The sequence below is a fragment of the Anarrhichthys ocellatus genome, unplaced genomic scaffold (assembly GCF_004355925.1).
Source record: "Anarrhichthys ocellatus isolate YVR2014 unplaced genomic scaffold, GSC_Weel_1.0 scaffold24, whole genome shotgun sequence".
Lineage (NCBI taxonomy): Eukaryota > Metazoa > Chordata > Actinopteri > Perciformes > Anarhichadidae > Anarrhichthys > Anarrhichthys ocellatus.
Window position 1 is genome coordinate 1,350,313 of NW_022280054.1, and position 20,694 is coordinate 1,371,006.

Genomic DNA, 20,694 nt, shown 5'->3' on the forward strand with positions numbered 1-20,694 from the left:
AAAAAAAAAGTTTTAAAAAAAAAAAAAAAAAAAAAAAAGAGGCTAAGTGTAGCTTTTTATTTAATTTTTTCTTTGTGTAGATTCCTTGTGAATTTTTCTTTTCATTCCATGTGAGCATTGTGTTTCGGATTGCCTGGAACCTGGTGAGTAGTGCTGGAGGAAACTGGAAAGAGAGAGAGAGAGAGAGGTTGTGACTGGAGAAAAGATGGCCGACTCAACAGGACACTACCCACAAGACAGTGACTACCCTCAATTTAAAACAAATGGTTAATGTTCTCAACTTGAACATAAAAAAATAACAGCCTTGTTGGTATTAATATAAATATATTAATATTGTCAATGACTTAATTTTTTTTTTTTTTTCAGTCACTGAAGCATCTTTTTTGTACATCCTCAAACTGCACAGAATCTCAGCTTGTCATGTTAATAATACTGTTGTCAAATCCGTGTAGCGTTAGCTAATTTGCAAGTCTAATTTTAATTTTATCCCTTCAGCCAGATGTCTGATTTTCAAATTGTTTCATGTCGACGCTTGAAAACAGATCGCCTCGACAGACACGGTGGAGACAGTCGGGTGTGCTGGAGGAACTCCAGTTTTAATTTTGAGTGCTGTAAATCCTGAAACGAATCGGTTTCCATATTCGTACATATTAAATTTTTGATTCACTCATGTTTATAGTAAAACCTAAGTGTGATTTAAAATGTCTTTCCAAAGCTTCTTTTCAATTGTATCACTTTGTTGTTTTTAAATAACTTTCTAGGTTCAAGAACCTTTTTTTTTTTTTTTTTTTTTGCATGAAACCAACATTTTAAAAATAGATGTTACAGCTAGTTTGTTTGCTTAAAGGGCACATGTGTTATGTAGTCGGGCCTTTGATGAGGGAAGCAAATGGGCTAGTTGCAGTATGAGTGATGTGAGGCTAGATGGACGTGTTTGACACTGTTGGCATTTGCCTATGCAAAGGATTCATCCACCACTTTCCTTTATGAAGCATTTGCAGAAACGCCAAAGGTCGGTGCTGCATGCGCCTCACCTACCAGGTCCCAGCTTGTGACATGACGGTTGTACGGGTCTCGCACAGTGATGTGACTGTTCATTGTCATAGCTTTTTCGGGTCCTAAAGAGCTAAAGCTCTGTTCAACTTTTTATGTGTAGTAGTTTTTCATATTCCGGGTTGAACAGTTTATGTGCAACACCACTGCAGCTGAGAGGAGTATCTGTATTTTTTATTTTTACTTGGTCCTCGCTGAGTCACTGCTTCCTCTAAACGCTTCAACGTTCACTTTCCATTTCCTGGAAGCCGCCTGTTCTCTGTGTATCCAGCAGGTGTCGCTGTTGCGCTTCACAACTTTGAGCAAACGGTTAAAAAGTTCATGCACGTCACTCTTATAAGGGCAGTTCCTAAACGTGCAGCGATCTTATGGGCGCAGTTGACGAATATAGTTGATAAAAATAGGAATTCCCACTTATCCATCAGGTCATCGGAATTCCCACTTATCCATCAGGTCATCGGAAACGGGAGCTGCGGCATGATGCAATAAATAAGCGCCATTAATGTCTCTGTATGGGAAAAGCTGGCGTTGACTACTTATAAATAGCCAAAGTGTTTGTGATGGAGGCTCATTTAAATAGTTGCAATTTGTTTAGCAAATTAAGTGAAACTATTACTTAATGGAAAAAAATCTATATTCTTTTTGGTGTCACGATCCCCTTTTGGGCTCTAATTTAAATATTGAACATCTTTAATTTGAATGCAGCAATGTACCTGGTAAAGGTACCTGCTGTCCCCATGGGGGGGTTTCCCTTCTGGGAGGTGACGTGACGTGGGGGGATTTCCATACCCTCAACCAGCCAATCAGTGCGAGGCTACTGCGGAAACCAAAAAAGTGAAGCAAACTACGCTTCAGAAGTCATCAACACATGGATTCAAGTCCGTCTAACGGCTCGTACGAGTTGGCAGTGAACCTCGGGGCTGGTTGTAGCCCGACTAGTCTTTACCGTATTTACCGAAGCTGCTTTCAAACGAGAGACGCGTCTCGACACACACGAGAAGAATAATACCGGATAGTAATCCGGTTCAGAAAGAATTTAAAGGACACGACGGCGGAGTATATGGTCTTTAAGGACTATTCACATGCGATGAACGACATGGACGTCTTCAACGGGACCTCTGGTAGGTTTTAGTGTGTGTGTGTGTGTGTGTGTGTGTGTGTGTGTGCGTATGTGTGTGTGAGAGAGAGAGAAAGAGGGCTGACATCATTACCAGGCATGTGATTTGTCAGAGCAAAGCAGCCAACACCCATTCCCGGGAACGGATCATTAAGTGTTAACCGGCTCTCATTCGCGCTGTTACTGCTCCACTTGGTGGAGATGAGAGGTTAAACATTGAACAGCTACGTTTATATTCTGATGCTTTCTCTTTGTCCTGCAGACTCGCGAGGGCCGTCAGAATTTGGTGAGTATTGACTTGTTTTTTTAGTTTTTTTAAGTCACGTGTGTGGGGATTGTGAGGCAAGTGGAACCTCAGGTGACCTCGTGCAGAAGGAGAAGTTAGACCTCACCTTCATCAGTGTTTCTGCTTCCTCATCTTTTATTGTAATGTGACAAAGCCTCTGGTTAGATTTTCTGGGAACCAAAACTAATCATAAAGACAAGAATATAAAAAAAATATTAACAGCATTATTAAGCATTTCATGTAGTCTTTCTAATATATTTATTATATTTAAGACTGCAACCTAATTTCATTATCTAACAATTATTTTCTCATTTAATTGTCGATACAGTACAAGTCTATCATGTTTAATAATATTGACAAATGTAATTACAATTCCCATAACCTGTTTGCATATTCAGATCACTTGCACTTATTGTAATTGCAGTTCAAAACCAATGCGTTTGGTTTGTTTTCACGTTATACATGTTTTAAATTACTAAAACGATCAAAATTGTTGCTGACTAACTGTCTCGCAATTGCCTAACAGATGACTTGTCTCGACTTTGTTAATGTTTTCTACTCGCTGCAAGAAACTGTAATTTCTGTTTGTTTGGCAAGTGTCATACATCGTAGAGCTCAACCACAGGTACAAATTAGTGTGCACTGTATATTCAAGTGCTGATAACCATAGCAGCAACTAACACTGGTGAAACTATCAAACCAACCACTGTAGCACAACACATTTAGTGTGATTTGGTAATTGGTCATGGTAAAGACGTTATAATACATGTGTAGTGACCTGATATAGAAAATAATGGACAGTGTGGGATAAACACTTTTAAGTTCATCACATACGAACAAAAAGTCAAAGTATTGTTATACACAGCTTCAACACTGTGCATAGATGGATATTAGGACTTTCATATTTCATCATGTTCCATACAGCAAACGTCGGATAAATAAACAGGCAAATATAATACTGACAACCACAACAGAACACGTGAACATTACTTTAGACCTGTTCAGCACATATCGTTTAAGTTCTTTAAACGTATCATAAGGTGCAGCATCACACAGAGATTTGTTACTAGTAGGCCAAGTAGACGATGTGATGCTTTTTTATAGGTCTTCAGAGAGACGCCATTTATAAGATCTACCGCGTTTATATTGTCAGCACAGTTCCTTATTTATTCTGGAGGTTTTATCATTTTATATCCTTTTGTCAAGATGACGTCATCTTACTGTAGCGCTATGTCTCTGACAACAGCTGACATTTAATGAAGAGAGCGGTGTTCCCTTTATTATTCATTGCCTAGTACATTTGTTTCAGACATTTTACACCAGCATTCTTTCAGTTACATCGGCCATCTGAGACACTATCAATATATTTCTTTGCAGATCTCATTGAGGAAATCATCACAGAGTGGTCAGGTGCCTCCCTGCCTGGACCTCCTGACCCCCCCGCTGACCTCTACCAGAACCCCAGGATGCGACAACAGAGCTCCTCACCGCCATCTCAGCCCGTGCTGCTGGCCAGAGGCACTGCATGTCAGGTACAAGAACATCTGAGGGTGTGCTCTCACAGTGTGATGATTGTCTACCAGTGTAGTCATTTGGGTTGTTTTGGGTTACGTCTGTTCTCCTCTGGTTTCTACCTCTGTTAGATGTTTCCTAGACTGTTGCCAACAGTCATTCCTAGAGTGACTGTTATAGCAATGCAGCAGCAGGCCTTGACAAACGCAGATAAAGTTTAATTGTACACAAGATCATTTTATTAATGCTAGTTGTATATAAAGTGTTAGAGGACCTGCATATTTTAGCTCCAATCTCAAGACTGAGTACAGATGCCATTGTAATAGTTCATGGATTTTAAGGCTTTTCCCAGCTTGTCTTTATTGAAACAAATAGTCCTTTTTTTCTATTGGTCGGTTGTCAGAGAATTTATTCCACAACTTCGATTATTATTGTACTGTAAACGTTTATCATCATATGTATGATATCATTATATCCCCATGTTGTTACAGTCCCTCAAATGTGAGGATTTACTGCTTTATTTTTCCTTGTTTTGTATAAAAATGATTATTAAAGTATAACAAAGCATCCAGTCAGACATGTAATTTGAAGATGTTACCATGAGCTGAGGGAGCTTGTGATGGCCATTAAAAAACATGTCTGGGGACTGCAGCCTTTTTAAGGATTAAGTGGAGGTAGAAGACACTGCAGGCGGTTGTATGTTTTGTTGTTGTACAGAGTAATATTTAGGCGGTCGGGCTCTTACAATAAAGCACGTGGTTTACAGATCAGAAGTGCTGTAATCTGATAAGACTGCAGTGATGTTGTAGCCTGCACAGACGGGTAATAATGTAGGTCACAAGAAAACAGCTGAAACTCTTTACCCGCAAAGTACCTGCATGTGAGATGCAACATTTTGGGTGGGTCTGTGTGTAAATACAATTTCTTAAAAAAAGTCTCGCGGCCTGTGATCGTGGCTGACGCACCTCCTCAGCATGCTTTTCTGTGGGAGGCGGCTGAGATGGAGGAGTGGTTGGAATAACTGTAATATGACTCCTACTTTCAGTTTGCCATCCTTTCTGTTTACCAGTCAAACCCACCGAGGGGTGAAAGGTCACATTCTTCGCCTTGCGCTTCTCCAATTGGTCAATCCACGTTAAGTTGAGCTGGCTTCCTATTTCCTGTCCGCTGGTTCAGTCTGCCAGGCTTTTGTTTAGCTCTTCTGTTTTCAGGCTAACAGGTCCGTCCCGGCTAACACGCTCTTCTAAATTTGATATCTGTGGCTCGACAGGATATTGTGAAACATGATCTCATGCAAAGGCATCACCCAGATCTCTGCAGCAACGGTTTAATGAGCTCTCTGCCTCTCTGATTTACTGCTTCTCAAGTGAAAAAGAGGTCAACTTCTTTGTTCTCTGCAGGTTTTCTTTTTCTTCCTTTTGCGTTACATTGAAGCCTAATAGTGAATATAGGGAGCACTGCAGATAAAGAAAAAGAAAGTAATGGCAGCACTGTGAGAGATATTTTCAACAACAAGAGTCTGACTGGGAGCGGAAAAACTTGGTGGTCTGTGGTATAACGAGCAAATAAGAGATCAAAATGTAAGTAGGAGTCAAATGAGCACATTGTTAACTCTTTGCACAGATAGAAAGCACATGTATGAAGGAAAAAACATGCAGTGACTCAGTTTTACTGCTTAGTTTCACTGCAGCCGTCATGCAGAATGCGTCACGTACAGCGTCATCTGGTATATACTTCTAAAACGTGCCTCTGACAGTCTATGTTGTTTTCTAATGCTAAGGGGAAGCCTATAGGGTCATGGGATGATTAATGGGATAGCCAGACACAGTCAGAAGGTGGTCACAGGCCAAGAAGTTTGGGAACCACTGGATAAGTCTCTTGTGTTTTTATGTAAAATCTTAATCTGAAAAGTAACTAGTAGCTAAAGCTGTGAGATAAGGTAGCGGAGTATTTTTCACGGCTCAGGACCAGACAATAGAAGTTGTAGGTATTTTGCCTCTTGAATGTCTCTCAAAAGCAACATGTTGAAAACCTTGTTAAGAAACAGAGACTGAACTTTCTCATTTGAAGTGCTGGTGTTTTAAAGCCATTTTGGCTATTTTACAAGCATATCTCTGTGAATTATGTTCATCCTTCAATCAGTATCTCGGATCACAAGACGTACATCTGCTGTCTGTCCCTAATGTGAGGACAGAAATGGGAAAGACGGTCTTTATGTTGTTTTGCTCCAGCTTTTTAATTTGAAACCTTTGTATTGTTTTATCTGTTGCATCTGTTTATACTGTCGTCTTGGTCAGGTCTCTGTTGAAAAAAGAGGTTTTCTAACCTCAACAGGTGTTACCTGGCTGGATAGAGGATAAATGATGGTGTTAATAAGGTTTTGTTGTTGTTTTTCCATAGCCAACCTGCACCTTCCCTCAGCGAGAGATGGCTCATTCTTCCCGGGGAGCCGGTGCCGGTTTCCCGCGGCGTGGTCGAGGCTCCTCGTGTTCGCTGGCCTCCAGGAGCTCCCATGGCGTTTCCTCTCAGAACCACGGCGGCGAAACGGAGATGCTGGAGCGGCTTCTGAATAAGCCCAAGCTGGTGGTGTTGGAGGAGCCCAAGGAGAGAGGCATGAGGTTTCGCTATGAATGTGAGGGACGCTCGGCCGGCAGCATCCTGGGGGCGTCCAGCACTGAAACCAACAAGAGTCAGCCTACAATAGAGGTAGATGCACTGCAGTTCATTTTTTTTAATTTATTTTGATGTGCTGGACCTTAAAGGGGGTTTACTAGCTTTCAGTGACAGTTGGAGAGTTTTTTTTTTTTAACCACAGTTGATTTTGTTTGGTGTGCACACTTCAACCCCCCGTGTAAGATGGGTGGAGCTGGAAGGATGTGGGTTGTTGGAGTCAATTAGAAAGTCCCTGCAAATCCCAGCTCAAGTGTGGTCAAAAATGAGTGGTTTATCCCCTACCCCCCATACTAACAAACACACCTACACGTTCATCTTCCCCTTTATACAAACACCATCGCACAACGAGGACAACACTTGAGGCGTGTGAAGTTCTTAACATTTTAAAATCAGTGTATTTCTTTATTTTGTGTAAATAACATGTAGTTGTAAGTAATCCTTGATTAACATTTTGTTGATGCCATTTTTCGTTCTTGGTGAAATTAGTACCTCAGGCATTGGTGATCAGATGTTTGTCCCAAATGGGTCAGTTAAAATACACTGTGAAAAGGAGGGGAGGGGAGAAAAGTGAGAATATGCTAAATATATACACAAACACTCCAAGATTTTGATTTGCAGCTACTCTGAATGACTTGTTCAGGCAGCATCTGTTGCACATTTTAATGTTTAATTCATCAGTTTTTCCTCAATCTTTCTCAATTTGACAGTTCCCCTTGTTATTTACAATATTTCTTACTATATCACCATGTTAAGACACTTCCTGTTTAACCGTAAATGTGTCTTTATATGTCTGTGTGTTGTGTGGTTGTTTTTGTCAGCTAGATGTCGATACGTTTACTGTTGCCTCATGTTCTTCTGTTTTCTCCCTACTTCTCTTTTTCATCTTCCCGTCCTGTTCTGTCTTTCAGATTCAAGGTCCCATTAAACACTTAAAGAGGGTCACAGTCACGGTTTCCTTGGTGACCAAAGACCCCCCACACCGGCCTCACCCCCACTGCCTTGTGGGTAAAGACTGCCCAAACGGTTCAGGGATCTGCGTGGTCACGCTCAATCCTCACAGCAACCGACGTCACAGGTGCTAATCCCATCTTTCATTTATCTCTTCCCCAACGTTTTATTAAATCATTATCTTTCTTGCATTTTCTTACAACAATGTGTTTTTTCTTCTGGACTTGCAGCTTTACTAACCTCGGTATCCAGTGTGTGAGGAGGAAAGAGCTGGACACTTCTCTTGAGAAGAGAAGAAACCAAAATATCGACCCCTTTCAAAGTAAGATGGATCCCAACACACACACACACACAGCTCATCAGAACTTAGTTAATGTTGTCATCTTTCTACACATCCATGGTACTGGTGCTGTTTCTTCTTTCCTTGCTGTTTTTGTTGTTGTGTCTCCTGGAAACAGACTTTAATTTTGTGTCTCTTCATCCCTCAGCTGGTCACACGAAGGGCATTGAAGACATGGACATGAACGCTGTGCGTCTGTGTTTTCAGTGCGAGTTTGAATGGGAAGACGGCAGAAAAGACTGTCTCAGCCCAGTGGTGTCCAACCCCATCTATGACAAGAGTAAGAAACGGACTCTTTTAAACAACTGCACTAACAATATGTAAATGCATTTTCTGATTCTCACGAACTGTTGGATGCTTTGTTTTTTTCACAGAGGCCACGACTACATCACAGCTGAAGATCAGTCGTTTTAACCAGTACAGAGGTTCCTGCTCCGGCAAGACAGAGATCTACATGTTGTGTGACAAAGTGCAGAAAGGTAAGAGAAAGTTTCCTTGTGTCCTTTCTGTCACCCATATACAAAAAAAAAAGTATAGAGAGGGTGAACAAAACGATGCTCACACAGTAGTTCATGGGACAAGCTAAGTGTATGAAACATCCCCTGCTGGGTCAAATGCACACCCGACCAAAGGCAGACATTTACAGTATGATGATGCTCCCAAACTTTAGTTAGCAGCCATTAAAACAAGGCCTTGTCGATACGAATTAAAGCAAGCTTCTGCGATTATAGTTGTTTATTTGTGAGGCAAGGGATAGTTTTATAAAGCTTATTGCTTATGTTTATTTTTTCAGTCATTATTGAGGAGGGGTTTCTTTTGACCACTGTTTCTCTTTTATCATAGCGTTTTCCTACCTTCATTTGTTAGACGGGTTCTCTTGCTGCATCGTATTATTTATGAGTGGAGCAGTGTGCATTTTGCAGGCTTTGCACCTGTAAGTTAGATATTTTGTTATACAGCAGAACTAGTACTAACGTAGAGTAGATGCCTCTGTGACTGATTTACAGCAGCTGCTGTCTGATTTAATGTCTTTTATGCCTCCACACCGGCAAGAGCTTTGGCCAGATCATTATTGACACAGCACTTAGTATGGTTCGGATAAAAGAAGATATAAATAGCAGGCACACTGGACAGCACTGGGACCTAGGGGTGGGCGACATAGCCTACATCTTCTATCATGGTATATATTATTTTATATTATGGTAATGGTATATACAGTAAATATATAATTGAGAACAAAAAAATAATGAAATAATAAAACCACCACACCGTACTTCATCACATGTATAAAAACAAAAGACTCAAAAAAAAAGCTAAAGTTCTTTCAAAATGAAATGATTGTTCTCAGGAATGTTAAATCTTCCAAGTGTTACGTGTTTGGAGTTTAACAGTTGCAAATAAATACCAGCCTGGCTTCAGTCAGAATCAGTGATCAGAAATCACGCAAATTATTAAACCAAAAGAAAAAAAAGACTTTGACTTTTCCTGCTGGATTAGCTCAGCTTTCATTTTAAAAAGCCGTCTAAACACAAAAACTACAAATGTCTTGTAATCATGTTACCAGAGTTCTTACTCATCTTGGGTACCTGCTCTGTATTTACAACTTTACTCTCCTCCTCCATGTCTGCAATCATCACACAATATTGCCATATCACTTAAGAGTAGCTTCCGTGGTAGAGACGGTATTGCCAAATAAATATATATATATATGTATGTATGTATGTATATACAGTATATGTGTATGTATGTGTATGTATGTATATACAGTATATGTGTATGTATGTATATGTATGTATATACAGTATATGTATACGTATGTATATACTGTCATATCGCCCAACCCTACTTTGACTTGTCATTTAAAAACTGAAATTAGGATGGAAAAATAAATCCTTTATATTCTGAGGTATTTTTCTCATTTCTCTTGATTAACATGGCTCTGTGTTTTTTCACTGATTCAAAGATGATATAGAGATCATCTTCAGGCGAGGGTCGTGGAAGGCGAGCGGGGAGTTTGCCCAGACAGATGTGCACCGGCAAATCGCCATCGTGTTTAAGACTCCGCCCTACCAGGACCAGGACATCACAGAGGAGGTTGAAGTCAGCGTGGTCCTGCGTCGCCTCTCAGACCAGATGGAGAGCGAGTGTGTTACCTTCACGTACCTGCCACACAACCCAGGTCAGTCAAGACTGTACAACACTGAACTGTCTGGTCTGTAGAGCTATTGATGTCGGCTTGAATGGCTGAAGTTTACTTGATGGAAAACAAATTAGAAACATTAACAGCAGGTTCATTTAACTCATTTCAGATCCATATGAGGTGAAGCGGAAGAGAAAGATAAAGTCAGACATCGGCTTCAGTGAGAAAGCTTGTGTGACAGGTGAGGCTCAAATGTCTTTTCTTTAGTCCGATTTGATGTTTTCTTTTCTCATGTTTATGTTTTTTTGGACTGTGGCTGTATCGGCTTTTTCACAGCAAACATTCTGACTTGCCACGGCATAAAAAATCCAACATGAACAGTGGCTCAGTTCTGTGAAATCTGGCCAGACACTGTGCATTTTTATTCATCTTGTACGTTGTGTTAACTCGCACTACGTGTTTTAATCGGCTTTTCTGCACAACGAGAACTTTTATACTCACACTGAATGTAAACACAAAAACCTGTTGAGCCCAAGATGATTGATATACATAGTGAAATAAATGTAGTATAACTATTCTATGTACATGCATATGCACATGCTGTTTACCCTGAATGGAAATTGAAATAAAATATACATGCGCACTGACGTTAAATAAAATAAAGGTACAAATAAAGGTGCAACGTATTAATGAACCAGTTAAATGTTTCAGGTGACAAGAAATGAAGTAACTGTACAGAGAAGTACAACAGCACCACAAACTACACCTGAAAATGAAAGTTCCTTGTAGTAACTAAGTGTTTTTTGTTGTGTACACACGCGTTTGTTCCTACACCACCATCAAAATAGCCTACGCTACTCCAATTAAGCAGAAAAGTCTTGATTGAAATAATGTCAAGTTTCAAACGGCACAAGTCTCATGTCCTGATCCAAGTACAAAGATCTCAACATAATAACGGACCTTTCATCAGATTTCTAACCGGTTGTTATTTTTCTTTGTAACATAATCCGTTTCCTCTCTCTGCAGCGGAGAGTGCACCTGCAGCAGAGCAACCCTTCCTCATTCAGCAGCCTCCAACCATGATGTCTCCCAACGAGAGGCTTTGTGCTGCCCAGCCTGGGGCCTCGGCTTTAGGGGATATGTGTTACAACGAGCCCCAGGACTCAAACAATGGCAGCGATGCAGACATCCTGAATCAGTTGAATCAGTTCGAAATACCTGTACTATGGGACATGATTGCCGACCCCAGCTTTGCCTTGTCCGTGCCCTCTAGCTTTGAGCAGGGGCCCGATGCCAGCTCCACGTTTGCCACCCCGGATATGAACTTTAACCAGAACTTTGGCTCGTACACACAGGACTTTTCCCATTTCAGCGACTTGCAGTTCAACATGCTCGTCAACGAGATCCAGACTCCGCAGTCAGAGGGCCAGGACAGCCCCTCCAACATGGTTCAGGTGAAGACAGAAGAGGAGCTGTGAGGAACGAATAGTCCGGATCATGAATCGCCCTTACACTCTCTCTGTCCACTTCAAAATAATATCGTTGGCACTTTGGGGAAAAATGCTCACTGCTTTCTTGCAGAGAGTTAGATGAGAAAATTGGTACCACTCTCATATGAAAGAATGGTTTGTTAACCCCCTTAACGCCTCTGGATTTAGACCCAAACAAGATTATGTTGTCCTCAATCCAAGACTACTGCTTCGGCTGATTGCACTGTAAAATGTGTTTGCCCTCTTGCTAAATCCATATCTTTGTCTGGAGACCTTGCTGGTCAAGGCTTTAGCAACCAGCAGGAGAGGGTTAACATTCCTGCAAGTGTGCTGGTAGATGCTCACAGCACTAATCGTCAGATTCTCACGGTCAGCGTGGCGTTTTAAAGAGAGAGCTCATGAACGTCTATATTTAACTTGGGAACAATAGAAACCCTCCCATGAATTGTCTTCTATTGTAGTAAATGATTAGTGAGGTATGACTTAAATACCTGTCATATAGTGTCTGTGTAAGGTCTTATGTGCTTCAACATGATTTTGGGAAAGCGACCTGACTTCCTTCAAGAAGTGTAGGATTTTAGTTTTAGCACAAAAAGTCTCAAGTAGTTTCAGATCTGCTCTTCACATTGTTCTTGTTCTTTGATCACTCTCTGTTGATGTGGCCGCTTGTTTAATAATTAATCTACTTAAAGGCAATAGAAACCAGTCCTCTTATTTAAACTTCGTCTGTGTCAGTTCCTGCTGTTGTGCAGTTTCACTCTCGTGCTAAACATTCGAACTTCCACTCGTAGCTCGTCACGAGTTCAACTCCGCCCGTCGCTGTAGCATTGTAGTGTCCATGTTTCGGGAAATAAACTGTCTCTTTGTCTGTTATTTTTGTCCTGTCGTTACTTCCTCTGAAGCCGACTGCTGCCTTGATGACTTGTCAAAAGAAACAAGAGCAGAGAGCAGAGTGACAAAAGGATGAAATCTATTTTAAATGTGACTTTCAGCTGCCTACACACAGTACTAACCTGCTCGCTCACTTATAAAAACAATGACGCTTGGCAATAGCAACATCAACAAGTACGTGATTGTGTATTTGCTGCTTTTCTCTTCTTGGCTTTAAATGTCAGCACTGTCACAAGACGATGTTGAATGACTTGTTTGCCCAAGATATTAGATACAAACCTTCAGGTGAGAGGTGTCCTTTGTTCGCAGCGTCTTAACTTCACTCGATGCCTTTTTATTCTCAAGATATTGGCACATTTTACAGTAGTCCAGGCTGTAGAACAATTCTGCTTTCAGTTTGTGGTTTCTGCTGAATCTTTTGTTATGTCACATGCTTATCAGGAACCTCGTAATACCACTTAAGGAATATTTATTTATATATATACGTATATATACTGTATATAGACAGATCAGGAAGTTTACGCCAATATTATGTGACCTTCATTTCAAAATTGTCAGAATGTCTAAATTGAGGTTTGTGAGCAAATTTTTAGTGCTTTTGTTCAAAATCCATACGAGGGTCGTTGAAGAGTAACTTCAATATTAAATGTTTTTGTGTGGCTTACTATACTATGACTTTTTATAACATAGTATACTAGACGTAATATGTTGTGATATCTTAATGTCTTATAGTTATTTTGACTTTTTATGGCATATCATACTATACTATGACTTAAGACATTTTGTTATAAATTACTGGCTTTTTTCAACGTGCTATATTAGTTGTTTGTCACTTTTTTGGAAATACTGTAACATATATATATTTTTTAACTTTTTGGTACATTCTATACCATGACTTCTTTATTACTTTTTTGGGCATATTATACAATGACTTTTTTACGTTATTTTTGGACATGCTATTCTTCCACTAGGGGTCTGTGTCCTGGTTGCTGCCTAGTTTGTCTTTCAGGATTTGCAGCTGACGAGTCCCACCTGAGCCTGGTGTGGTTCCAGCTTTTAAGACACACCGGCTGACCATGGATCGGCTCCTCTTCTTTGCTGCCTCTTGTTTGGATGACACGGCTGCTTATTTGTTTTGTTCGTTAGTTTGGTTACATGTTCTTTATATACATGTATATTTAATACTTTTACACTCGTCTTGTCTCCCTTCATGTTACAGCCTTTGAGCCGGGTTGTAACACTGCACTGTTGCGAACATGAAATAACAAAACTTTTTGGACATACTATACTATGACTCTTTCATGACATTTTTGGACATACTATAACTTTTAATGACTTTTTTTGACATGCTATACTATGACTTGTTCATGAACGTTTTCGAACATGATATACCGTATCTTTATTTGACATTCTATACCATCACTTTTTTTGACATGTAAAATTGACTTTTTAATCACTTTTTTTGACATGTTAAAAGAGACATTTTTTAGATATTATATTATGAACTTTTTAAACTCTACAATGGCTTTGTCAGACAAACTATTCTATGGCCTTTTTTTCGACATACTGTACTATAACTTTTTATGATTTGTTTTCTAAATGCTGTATTATGGCTTTTTTTCAGACTATTTCTGAATAATATACAATGATATCTTTGTGACTTTGGTGTAACTGTTTTCGACATAGTACACAATGGCTTTTTAATGGCTTTCTTTTTTTATATATATATATATACTAGGAAACTCTTTTTAAAACTAATATTAAAACTTTTCATGACTACTTTTAATATAAAATACTCAGACATTTTAGTGACTTTTTTTTTACATACTATACTTCCATTTTTAAATTGCATACTATGCTATGACTTTTTATGTCATACTATATTATAATCATATCACTTTTTTGACAGATTTTGTCTGATCTGGCCCTGTGACATGTGACATCACACATTTTTAATACTGGGAGTTTCTGTTATGACTTTTTTAATGAAACTTTTTATGGTACGCTATATAACTATCTTTAACAGGGAAATAATTTCTCAAATGTAAATACAAAGAATGTTAAAATCAATCAGTCAAATAATTTCAAGTTAAGTTTATATATGTACCTTTGATTTCAATTTTATAGAAGGCTTTGTGGACTGCAGAAGTAATCAAGTGAGCATTGGCAACAACCTAAACTGGAGGCCGTCTTGCAATTTGATCACACCAGCCTGACGTCAATCAAAGGCCTAAATAAATACAATTTAAAATCATATAAAAATAGAAAAAGTAACAAATCCTCACATTTAAAAAGTTGAAACCAGTAAATGTTGTGATGGTCACACCCATGACCCGATTTTTACTGAACCCTAAACAAACAATGATGGCCAAGGTGTAGTTTAAATATTTAACATTCCACGTGTGCACCTGGTTATCTCATGTGTTGTTGTTGGGTGTGAGATGTTGAGAGCAGCAGGTGTGCTACTTTTTCTGGCTCTTTCTGTCACTTATTGACTTGACCCGAACAGAATTGGCTCACTGCCGCTAGGAAACTCCACACTGAGCTTGTATCCAAGGCCTCTGATCGAGATAAACATTATTTCCTGTAAAATGGCACCGCCTTACCCTGCTGCTGTGACTCATCTGGACACGTCTACACTATCAGCCATAACATGTGGTCATCCCAAAACTGGTGGTTTAATAAAAATTTATATAAATAGAAGAAGGCTTTAATAGCTACAGGAAGTATTAGCATACGTCAGGATTTACTTTGAGGCTTATTTGTATCACGGTCTAGTTTTTACCATCTGCGACAGCTTGTGGCTGGTATTGTTTTCAGATTGTGAGTCTGAGTGTGTATCATCATGGCGAAAGGTGAACCCTCACTTTAAGCTTCTGGCCTGATTTGGCATCGCAGCTGGTGTGATACCATCGCAAGATCTCTAGTTGATCTGGGATTTTAGTTTTTACAACAGCAGTATCCTCAAAGGACATTTTTGTGGTGGGATGTAACCAAGTACATTTATTCACTTAAGTACTGTACTTACATACAAATTTGAGGTACTTTTACTTGAGTAAAGTATCTGAATACTTCCTCCACCACTGTTAATATCTGCAGGTTTAAAACTGCAGTCATGAACCTCAACTCGCAGTTGTCTGATGTGCAGAGGTGTCTGATGGTTTGTGGAGACTCAGTGGAAAATTGAGTAGACAGGGTGAGTCATGTGCGGTGGAAAAAAAAAATCACATACAGAAATAATGATGGAAAGAGACTTAATCAGGGTGCTTGAGTCTTTTTTTTTAACCGGAAATGTGTAAAGGTTGAAGTTGAACTTTCAGTTACATCACTCAGATGAAGTCATCAAAACAGGAGCTGCAGTCACACCCACTCTCTGTCAGGTGATCACAACTGTTTACCAGTCACTCACTGATAAATCTCACATATTATGGTGAATAATCTGAAGAAGAAGAAGAAGAAGAAGAAGTGTTCCGCTGTTGTACTGAAGCACAAAAGTATTAGCATCACAATGTACATAAAGTATGAAAAGTTAAAAGTGTGCAGAATGGTCCGTGTAATGTTGCAGCTGGTTAAGGTGGAGATAATTTAAATTACGTAATCAGTCTGGACCACAGTGGTGGACTACATCACCATCCACAAAGTTAACTTTCTTAAGCTTGATAAACCTGAGTGTAAACATTAAACCATTAAAAAAAATATCCATATTTGACCACAGGTGGACTGGAAAGGGGATTGGTAAAGAGGCAGCTACAATGATAAACATTTACAAATTTAAAAATGGCTTAACATCTCTAACTTTAAGTGTTACTTAGCTCAGGGGAGCGACATGAAGCTGCCTGAAGGCTCTAACATGCGTTTGCTGACAGAGAAAAATCGGTTTAAGATTTTGTGTTTATTTGGATGATTTGCTGATCACGTGCACTATATGAATGGGGTAATTCCAGACAGGGGTTGCATCTATTTAAGGAGTGAATCTTTCTGTTTACACGGGCCAGGTATCATTTTTGTTCCCTCTGTTGCCAAGTTACAACACCCACGGGAGTCCCCACACCAGTAGGGACTCCCCATCTTCCCATAATAGCACGCTGCAACCGCTAAACTACACAACGCCAATACAACTGTCACAGATCAGACCAGAGGTGTTGAAAGCGAAACCGGCCGAGAAACGGCTGGTTTTATGTTTGAGTGCACCTCTTTGTCTGTCACCATATAAGGATTTTAGCTGTATCAGTGTGTCTTCATGGGCAGATGTGTGGTTTATTACAACACTTGTTTGTTTTGTAGCACTACTTATTGTCGTTACCAAGAAAAAAAATCAAAGAACGTTTTAGGAGCTACAGCACATTTAACTGCAGCTGTATTGGCCTGTTTTCTTTCCGTAGTTCTTTAAATCGATTTTAAAAGAACAAAGAAGGCTTCATAATCCAACAGGCTATAATCTAACGCTATCAAATGGAGAGTTTGCTAATTTAAAGCATTTTGGCTCCATCTACTGGGTAAACAGACTTAACATGTCCTGGGTTTACAGTACATACTCAAAGGTAGTGAAATACACATTTAACTAAATACTTTAGAAACCTAAATAAACTATTAGACATTTCGCAATTAGAAATCCAAATGAACTATTAGACATTTCGCAAAATACGCATATTGGCAGAGTTGATGAAAAGTACCAATATCACGATGTAAAAGTCCTGCATTCAAAATTTAACTGAGAGTACATTGTTGGTATTGGTGTTAGTAAGTGTTCATCATACAGTACTGTGGTTCCGTTCAGAATTATATTACCACGTATAATATTATGTGATTACTATTGCTTGTTAAACCCCATTTTAGTGTTAATGTTTTAACATTTTATACACTTGTGGGTAGTTTAGTCTTTAGCAATGCATTATATCTTTTTAAGGTTTTTAAGGGTTCATAGGTTGTGTACATTTTCTTATTTTATCTATAAAGAACTATAAAGTAGTAAATACCATAAATTGGAAATATTCAAGTACCTCAAAATTGTACTTAAGTGCATTATTTGAGAAAATGTACTTAGTTACATTCCACCACTATTAAGAAGATCGATATCACTTTCATATTTACCCTACCTACGATAAAATAAAAAAACTGTATCACTTACAATAAGCCAAATACTTAATTACATAATATTGTAACTTCATGAAGTACAAAATAGGCAAAATTCGCCTGAAAAAGGTAATTTCCTTCATAACAAAATTAAGCGAAACGCTCATGATTTAAGTAAAATACTTTATTATACAAAAATTGTAAATTCCGTCATGATAAAATTAAGTAAATTTACGAAGTACAAAAATCAGCTAAATTCTTATGAAATAAGCAAAAGCCTTAGTTATAACAAATAGAAAATTCCTTGATTACAAAAGTAAGTAAATTCATGAGGTACAATAATAAACAAAATTCTGATGGAATCAATTTCCTTAATTACAAGCAAAATGTTTATGATTTAAGCAAAAATCCTTAATTAAAGCATTCTTATGAAATATAGAAAATCTTTGATTATAAAAAACAAGCAAAATCCTCAATAACATTCTTATGAAATAAGCAAAAACCTTAATGATAAAAATGATAAAATTCCACATGTACAATAATAAGAAAAATTCTTGTGAAATAACAGATTGTCAACATTGAGTATCGTTCTACAGAATGTAGAAGATATATGTCAATGTTTCATGTTTATTCTAATACATCACATTAACATTGTTCCTGATAGTCTTTGGTTTCTAAGACGCCGGCTGCTTGGACTCTGGTAAACCTGCTCTCAAGTCTAGTTTTCAAATGAAACTTTATATCTGTGAGGTGTTTTTAAAGATTCACGTCTTCAGCAGGAACCAATGGGCTTGGAGCTGAGAGCCACAGACAGGAAGTCAGAATGTATGGAGAGACCAACACATTGTTGAGAATAAGAAAGACGGGCTATAATAATGTGATATAATAGTCCAGCCTTCTTGTTTCAAGGGAGCTGATGGTGGTTGTGTGTCAGGCATCCATCTGGATGTGAGATGAGGTCCTTGGAGGAGCTACTCTGCTCCCTGAGCTCCTTCTTCAGCTACAGGAACATCCAGGTTATACTGATCCAGCTCAGTGTTCTTCTGTCTGCACGGCATCTGCCCCCTGTTGGCCTGGAGAGCACAGTCCTGTCTTCAGTTCACTAAAAACAGACCGAGAGCTTCATTCCAGTCGCTGGTCTAAACAACAGACGTGTGTCCGTACCTTACAGTAGAAGTAAAGGGCAACGTTCACCAACAGCAGAGTCAGCGGCAGGACGATCGCTTTGATGATCAGAGGTCTTGGATCTGAACAAACACATGGACAGTCATCATATCTCACGACATCATGAGTCCAACAGCTCCCATTGACCCTGAAATCTACAATCACTGACATGTATTACTCTTCATGTTTACTTCATATTCACTGTTTGAACCACAGACGATATATATGGTAGAGACCTGTCAATCACCGTGTAGCCCCGCCCTAAAGCCTACCCTGCTTTATGGTCTATTTGACTCTAAATGGACCATAATTTACTAAATGAACATCATGCTGTATTGAAGAAGACTTGAAACTAGAGATTGAGAGCATAAACTCATGTTTATAATGTTTACTGAGGTAATAAATGAAGTGAGAAGTAGAGTCATTTTCTCATAGACTTCTCTACAACCAGAGGAGTCGCCCCCTGATGGACATTAGAGAGAATCTGGTTAGTCTTGGTTTCATGTTACAATGATGTCATCACCTACGTCCTGTTTTCATCACCAGAGCTACTGGTCAGAGCTGGACCATGCTACGCTGTGATTGGCCAGTCAGCATTAGAGGGAAGGGACGCAGTGAAGAGTCAATTGAAAATGTAATCGCTATCGTTAACGACTGTCTCAACGTTTGGTTTCCAGGATAACCCTGGTTCTCTGAGTGAGGTATCGGAGCACACCGCCCTTCTTGCTTCTGATAGGTGGAGGAACAACACTTGAAAATGGCGAGTTGGGGGCTAAGGGATGTTATGACTGATGTGGTGGCAGTGGAGCTTTTGTGATTGGTCACATCAGAAGGTGCTTCAGTTCTCAGAGAACCACCAAACCTGCTCTGTCCTATATTATATTGTTAGCTGTTGCCATTTATAGACTTTAGGTTTGGTTAATATATGACATGAGTAACACAATGTCAGGAGTCACAGTGTCATTCCAGAAACAACAACATGCATGGACTCTGTGGTCAGCTGATCATATTCAGTCAGTTTGGACCAATCATTTCCCCCAAACCTGCATGTAAACAGTCAGCTTACCTAAGACAGTGATAGAGAGCGGACGGCTCTCAGAGGAGAAGGTATGATTAAAAACATAGAGGTGATAAACACAGCTGTAGCTTCCTTGGTGGGCGGGCTCTGCAGCAGCAAACAGGAAGTGGGCAGAGTGATTGACAGCTGGCTGGGTGTAGTTGTGTGCTGAGTTGGAAGAGGTGAAGGTGAGCTGGAAGGAGCCTCCTGGGTACTGTGGCTGGATGGAGCAGCAGATGGTGAAGGTGGAGCGCCTGAGCACCCGAGCCCCCTGCTGCTGGGCCTCGGAGACCCCGTACATTGAGGAGGACACGGTGATGATTGGCTGAAGCAGCAGGTCTGTAAACACAGAGAGATGATGAAAGTTCACATTTACCCTCCGTTGAACAAGATGGACCCTGAATAAGGACGTAATGTCACAGGTCTGACAGACAGACAGACAGACATACAGGTGTGTCCTGCCAGGTGCAGCTCAGCAGTCTATGGAGGGTTTGAAGCTTCCAGAAACGAACCCACCTCTCTACACTTCAGCATGTTGTTGTCCTGGATAACTTTACAGTTCAGTCCAATGGAAACCCACTGACTGTCACTGTGACAGAGGACGGAACATACTGCTGTCTAATACAGCTATTGCTGTCAGAGATGATGTCATAGATGATGTCACTGATGGACTTACCTGAACAGATGAGATCATAGATGGAGGAAGAGGAATCTGGTATTAAACAATCTCTCAGATCAGATGAAAACAGAACACAGTCATCGAAGCTCCACCACACAGATCTCTCTGAGGACTCCACTCTCTGTTCTACAGAAACAGCAGAGCCACAGTCCAGCTCTCTACAGAAAAGAGCTGCTTCCTTCAGGCTCCAGTCAAAGCCATCTACTGGTCTCCAATCTCCTTGAAGTTTCACCTCCAGTGTTCCTGCACAGCGACTGTCTCCTCCCACCAA

General features: G+C 39.7%; 2 protein-coding genes across 2 annotated transcripts in view; one reads left to right on the top strand and one right to left on the bottom strand.

Moving 5' to 3' along the window:
• The first annotated feature begins 33 nt into the window (after positions 1–33).
• relb (v-rel avian reticuloendotheliosis viral oncogene homolog B) lies at positions 34–12,432 on the top strand. The gene is made up of 11 exons (XM_031861199.1): positions 34–2,174; positions 2,433–2,456; positions 3,834–3,988; positions 6,369–6,674; positions 7,550–7,716; positions 7,820–7,911; positions 8,078–8,209; positions 8,304–8,408; positions 9,893–10,108; positions 10,239–10,310; positions 11,096–12,432. The coding sequence occupies exons 1-11, from the start codon at positions 2,114–2,116 to the stop codon at positions 11,545–11,547; spliced, it is 1,782 nt and encodes a 593-aa protein (XP_031717059.1). The 5' UTR covers positions 34–2,113; the 3' UTR covers positions 11,548–12,432.
• A 5,787-nt stretch (positions 12,433–18,219) lies between these two features.
• Positions 18,220–20,694, bottom strand: part of LOC116390846 (scavenger receptor cysteine-rich type 1 protein M130-like) — a 3,055-nt gene continuing 580 nt past the window's right edge. The window contains exons 3-6 of the mRNA XM_031860960.1: positions 20,421–20,655; positions 19,754–20,083; positions 18,688–18,770; positions 18,220–18,596 (exon numbers count right to left, since the gene is read on the bottom strand). Of these exons, the coding sequence (XP_031716820.1) occupies positions 18,495–18,596; positions 18,688–18,770; positions 19,754–20,083; positions 20,421–20,655 (750 nt within the window). The 3' untranslated portion in view covers positions 18,220–18,494. The remainder of the gene's footprint in view (positions 18,597–18,687; positions 18,771–19,753; positions 20,084–20,420; positions 20,656–20,694) is intronic.